Source organism: Jatropha curcas, chromosome 10, assembly GCF_041381405.1.
Source record: "Jatropha curcas cultivar XTBG-Jc1 chromosome 10, XTBG_Jcur_1.0, whole genome shotgun sequence".
Lineage (NCBI taxonomy): Eukaryota > Viridiplantae > Streptophyta > Magnoliopsida > Malpighiales > Euphorbiaceae > Jatropha > Jatropha curcas.
The window spans coordinates 6,329,341-6,335,797 of record NC_143160.1 but is presented as its reverse complement, the minus strand read 5'-3'; the positions used below and the strand labels follow the sequence as shown (position 1 = coordinate 6,335,797).

At 29.1% G+C, this 6,457-nt stretch overlaps 1 protein-coding gene across 1 annotated transcript; it reads right to left on the bottom strand.

Moving 5' to 3' along the window:
* Positions 1 to 2,323, bottom strand: LOC105640768 (uncharacterized). The gene is made up of 3 exons (XM_037641383.2): positions 2,009 to 2,323; positions 1,714 to 1,843; positions 1 to 1,178 (listed from the first exon to the last, which is right to left on the bottom strand). Exons 1-3 carry the CDS (start codon positions 2,139 to 2,141, stop codon positions 143 to 145), a joined length of 1,299 nt encoding a protein of 432 aa, XP_037497311.1. The 5' UTR covers positions 2,142 to 2,323; the 3' UTR covers positions 1 to 142.
* Between the last annotated feature and the right edge of the window lie 4,134 nt (positions 2,324 to 6,457).

The following is a 6,457-nucleotide window of genomic DNA, read 5'->3' as shown; positions in this document are numbered from 1 at the left end:
TTGATAAAAAGAAAATTTTGAGCAAATATTATTCTCTCAAAATTTTTAATTTTTTTTATTTGCATGCCGTATCTTTGTCTAACAAAAATGACGTCCTTATAAGAAGTAATTAATTTACTAAAAAAAAATCTAATTACATAAATTATTGAATTGCATAATTCCCCAAATCAAAATCATCATTCCAATAATTCAAACTCACATCCAATCCTCCACCACTGCTTTCTCCCTCACCATTGTAATAGTCTCTACTGTTGAAGCGCTCGTCATAATTATAAGCACTAACATAGCCACCACCGAAAGGCATATCTGAAACTTGTTCTATAAAATTACTGTTCTGAGCACTAGATATGTCAACTTGAACATCCTCGTTCTGGCTCAAATTATTATTTGTCAATAATGTTCCACCATCTTCTCCTCCATAATTCCCTAAATAATCTTCTAATTCACAGGGAGACATTGTTTGAAGAAGCACGGCGAATGCTTCATTAACTTCATCTTCTCTGACATTGCCTAAATTTCTTGTAGATTCATACGAGTCGCATTTAGATGATAATGTTGGTATGTCTTCTAAGTATTCCGATATGGATATCGGAGACTCAATATTATTGTAGCTGCTTATCCCGGCAATACTAGCATCCGAAACACTAATACTCGCTAAAGACTGGTTTGATGTTGTTGCACCTAATCGCTCCTTGATCAAGTCAAGACCTTTTGATGGTACTAATTTGGTAGCCACTTTATTTATTAATCGACTTGAATTTGACCGTGAAATAGGTCTACCCACTTTTGGTATGGATGCTAAAATTTCATTATCGCTATCATCGCCGCCATTGCCATCACCATTAGTACCGTCACAACCTCCACTAAGAGTTATGTTATTATCCTTAGTTGAATTTAGCAAAACTTTTTTGATTGCATCAAGACCATTTGAAGAATCTTTCCAGTGAATTTGGGCAAGCTTAGCAGAAACTTTGTTGAGCAACTTAGCTGAAGTAGAAACTGACCGTTGGATTGGTCTAATATCATCAGTTGAATTACCATTAGATGTAGGACCAATTTGCTTGTGAGTTATAGGATCAACACCCATATCAATTAATCGTTTCTTGAGATGCGTATTCCAATAATTCTTGATCCCATTGTCTGTTCGTTTTGGAAGGTGTCTCGCAATGGCAGACCATCTAAACAAGATAATAATAATTACATAAAAAATAAGTATTACAGGCACCAATAATTTTAACAAAGACAAAATTCTGTGTCGTATTACCCGTAATAGAGGTAATGATGTAACATTTTTCTTCTTCTTTTTTCTTATGTATTAAACTTGCATTTATGATCACACATTAAAAGATTTTCAGATATCTCATTGAAGGTATGCTATATATATATATGTACTGGGTAATAGTAAAACATCAAGTAGCTAGATTGCACTCTATTTGGAACAGTATGTTCGTGCATGTAAGTTAGTAAAAGAAAAATGCTTGTTAAAAAGAAATATGCTTGATTTAATACATTATGTTGAGATCCAATAACTAAAATTTTAGAAGTACTCATAATGATTGAACAGAACAATTTGATCACTTAGAAATCGGGAAGAAGTGTATGAACCGTTTTTTTAGTAAAAAAGAAGAGAACAGAACCCTACAAGGAAAGCTTAGTTAATATATGCATCCATGTCATTGGTTCAAAACCTACAAAGTAAGCATATGATATTACCTGTTGCCCAGAGAAGCATGAAGTTGAATGATTTTTTGCTCCTCTTCTGTACTAAACTTTCCTCTCCTTATATCAGGTCTAAGATAGTTAGCCCATCTTAATCTGCAACTCTTCCCACATCTTTGGAGACCTATATATTATCATCAGGAACCAGAAACCAAACCTATTATCAAGAAAGGAAACCACAATCAATGAGATCGATCTTACAGTGTGACTTATAAAGAACTTTGTTCCAAGAAAATGCAAGAATGTTTACAAAGTAAAGAAACTGAAGTAGAAAAGAAATTATTCTGACCAGCTTTTTGCGGCAAGGTTCGCCAGCCACCTTCGCCGTGTTCTTGAATATAAGCGATGAGTTTATGATCTTCATCGGCCGTCCATGCACCTTTCTTTAGACCAGCTTCATTGTAACATGGAGTCCTCCCCATATTTCTGGTCTGGAATTTCAGAAATAATGAAGTTGACAGGATCTTGGAGAAAAAAATTTTCGGAAAGAAGATCAATAGATGTTCGTGACGAATGGGTTTGTTCGTGGAGAGCAATCAATTTATTTTAAGGTAATATTAAGGTACTCAACCCAGGATGGCGAGCTATATTCTAATACTGAGAAAAGAGAGGGTACCTATAATGGGTATCCATTATCCTCAATCCAGCGGGTTCAGTATATCCACGGGTAACTATAACGGGTATCCATTATCCATGAATATACATTTATCTTTGTATTCTTATTGTTTAAAAATTTGCAAATTGCATAAATTTATTTCTGAAATTTACACGATTTTTCTTGTAGCACCCTCTTAAGTTTGCAGGAAATCTATTACGAATCTATATTTATATATTTCAATAATAATTATACCATTCACTAAAATAAAATGTAAAAATACAAAGTTATGATTGAACTCTTATATAATTATTTTATTTTAGCAAGAGATATAGTTATTATTGTAGGATCATGATAGGTCTCTCGCAAACTTGAGGATATCATAACGCAAATCGCGCGTAAACTTTAAAGCCAAATATATGTATTAGGCTTTTAAAAATTATATTATATTAAATTAAAAAAATAAAATTATTTATCCAAATGATTTATATAATACATAAAAGAATATGAAAATAAGTTAATACTCAAATAAATGTTCAAACAATGATAAATGAAAATTTTAATTGTAAAATTATTCTTCTTATCTTAACATGATAAATTATATGAACGGTCACTTAATTTCATTTAAGGACATATATATAATTTTTATTTGTCATTTTTAGTCACTGAAGTTTAATTTTTATTTTAACGGAATATCACCTACTAAAATTCAGTAAGTAGAATGATAATATGATGCTAATAGTTACATATTCCACAAAATATTCATGATTATGCAAGAATACGAGAAAGAAAAAAAAAATTGTTACAAATGGTAGAATGAATTTTTTTTTTCTTTTTTATTCTTTTTGAAACTTTTTTCATATATATATTAAATAAATTAATAGATAGATTTCAAATTAATATATTGAGAGAAGATATGATTTTTTTTAAAATGAAATATTTTATATTGAGTACCATATTAGTATTTTAATAGCCAGATTTTGGTGAGTGATTTTCCATTAAAATAAGAATAAAAATTAGGTGATTAAAAAAATTATAAATTAAAGCTATATAACCTTATAAAAGATAACCATCAGTATAAATACTTCCATGAGCTTAATCTGGAAGTAAATCCATTGGCCTCTTACCGATTATACCCTCCGCATTGGAAACAATTACCGGTCATGCCCTAGTAGAAAAACAAAAATACATGTACTGTATATTTGGCGTCTGGGGCTACTCGTACGCAGTGGAGAGTCGAGTGGCGTATTTGGGATAAGATGCCGATTTCGTCAGTGAGAAGGACAAGAAGTAGGAAAATAAATATTCCACCTAAATCAGGAAACCAATCACCATCTTCCTTTTCTACATTTCGTCTTTGTTCTTTTTGCTGTTCATTTTCTTTCTCTCTTTTTTTTTTTTACTATTTAACTTATCCGTAAACTTTAAAAGGTTCAACATACTTATATTACCGAAATTTATTTTATATTTTTGAGTTATTATAAATAATTATTTTTTATTTGAATTATTAATAAATTATGCACCGTAATCTAAAGATACTATTGTTCTATTTTTTAAAAAATTTTCATAGTTTCTATCTAGACGGTATTTTATTTTATATTTATATTATTTATTTAATATATTATGCTATTTATTTATTTATTTATGTGGGTTGAGCTAAAGAACAAACGTAGTGTATTAATAAGAAGCAAAATGGTGATGAACATTGACAATATGGTACAGTACAGATGTGTTATTCCATTATTATGGGAGAAAGGACAAATGTGACTCAAATCTTTAAAAAAAAAAAAAAAAAACTTTATTGGTTGCACATTTAAATCATTAATAATTTTAGCCCTGAACTTTTGTACCATTGATAATGTGGCACGTCACGTGACTCCCATTCGCCATATCACATTTATGGGATTATTTAATTAATTCTCCATTCATTTCTATCTTTTCTCCGAATATTTTTCGCTCCGACGACAAAGATTTTCTCCTCAAAATATTAGTTTTTGTCCTAGCTTAATTTATGTGAAAATTAAGAAAATTTAACTAATATAATTAAACTATAAATTTTACTTTATTTTTTTAATATACTCTCAATTCATATTTCAAAATTGCATCATAAATTGAAATTCGATTTGAAATTTCGATTTGGATCAGTATTACCTAATACTCAAAAAATAATAATAATAATAATAATATTGTACATTGTAGATGGAGCATGTTGAAATAAAATTGGTATATCAACGTTTTCTTAAATCGTTTTACAACAAGGTGACAAATGATGCAAGTTTGGATCCTATTAAAGGATATGATAAAACATCAAAGGATAATTTTTGTTGACAGTGATTACCTTATTAATTAATTTACAATTATCTTTGAATAATCTATTCTAATTCGTAGACCGAATTTAGGAAAGTCTAATTCTAAAATCTAGCTAGGAGAAATTCTTATATAAACTTAATCTACCATGTCAACTATAGACTCACCCAATAAAATAATTTTCTATCTCTAACAAAATCGAAACGTGAAAGAATTAAAAATAAGTTAGAAAAAAGTAAACTATTGATGTGGTTTTATTTCATTAGTGGATCTATAGCTTGACTTAGTAGGCTAAATCTACCTAATAATTTCTCATACTAAGGAGAAACAAAATTCACGGGGAATGATGGTTTGGGTAGATGCACGTGATGTAATAAGGTTTTTTTTTTTTTTTTTAATAAAATTGAGTTGAGTCAATATTACAAGAAAATTAAATTTATTATTTCATAAATAAATTAATAACTTGTATATATTTCAAATGTTTGATGATTGATACAAATTAAAGTGCATATATATGAATGATGGGATGTATATATCATAAATAATTGAAAATTTTGTCTCTTAATTAAAAAATAATTTATTTTCAAGTAATTATTGACTATATTAAAGAAAAATACAAATGGTGCAATTTAGACTTTTTGTTTTTTTTGTTTTTTTCTTGAAACAGAAGAGAAGAAAGCCTTATTAACGAGAGATAATATCCCAATAATGAAGACTAGAAAAAGAACAAGCTGCTCTAGTTAGAGAGCCAGCTGGCTTATTCGTTGTGCCTTCCAATCTAAGTCATGAAGAATCCATTTGCAGTCAGCTATTATCCTTCTAAATTCAAAAAAAAAAAAAAAAAAAAAAAAAAAAAAAAAAAAAAAAAAAATCAGAATCACTAGATTTCAGAGCTTGAAATATCATCAATGTTTCTGTCTCCACCATAGTTCGACCAACCTGCTTTTGTTTTTACCGGCAAATAGTTAATTCCCAACCTTTTTTTTTTTTTTTTTTTTTTTTTTTGCACGAAGGGATTGGATTGTATATATATATATATATATATATATATATATATATATATATATATATATTATTATTGAGCTTTAACACTTGTTGACTGGGCTGAATTTGGGTCAGGCCCTTAGTGAGAAAACAAGTAAGTTAAGTTTGGATAGAACTTAAAACATAGCAGCTTGGAATGAAAAATATAAATGAAATTGTTCAGACATTAAAAACTAAGGACTGGCCTAGCCCAACTCCGAAACAATTTGAGTTTCGGAAAGATATCCGTATCGATTGGCCCAAATCGGCCCAATCCAACTCAGTTTGAGTCAACAAACTAGTACATTTGCTTAATGTAATCTTTGCCAGCTACACAACCGGTCCGAAAAACTCAAATTCTAATCTTTTATTCTTCGTATAAATGAAAGATTAATCAAATTATGTCTAGTTAGGTTAAATGCAATCAAATTAACACATACTAATAATATATTTTGATACTAAAAAAAAGTAGAATATTAAAATTACAATAAAAAGAAAATTATATTAAGACTTTTTAAAGAAAAATATAATTGTTAATATTTTATTATTATTATTTCTATGATTATCCTCACGGCTTGTTGAATATGAGACTGATTTTATTTTGGAATGAGGAATTCTTAAATGCCTTTTTTCATTAGAGTTTTTTTGTACGAATTGAACTTCCGATTCTACAGGATCGTACCATTTAAGTCACTCCCCCGTGGGGAATAATTGTTAACTTTTTAGCTACTATTAATTAAATTCTTACAGTTTCTTTCCATGCTCCATGCTGTAAAATGGATACTATTAGTTTGCAGCAAATTTTCTGTTAGG

Bases quoted from the DNA above. Each gene is read 5' to 3' on its own strand.
- LOC105640768 (XM_037641383.2), bottom strand. From the start codon at position 2,141: ATGGGGAGGACTCCATGTTACAATGAAGCTGGTCTAAAGAAAGGTGCA. The intron at 1,844-2,008 runs GTCAGAATAATT...GATAATATATAG, and splicing joins AACCTTGCCGCAAAAAGCTG to GTCTCCAAAGATGTGGGAAG. The intron at 1,179-1,713 runs GTAATATCATAT...TATCTTGTTTAG, and splicing joins CATGCTTCTCTGGGCAACAG to ATGGTCTGCCATTGCGAGAC.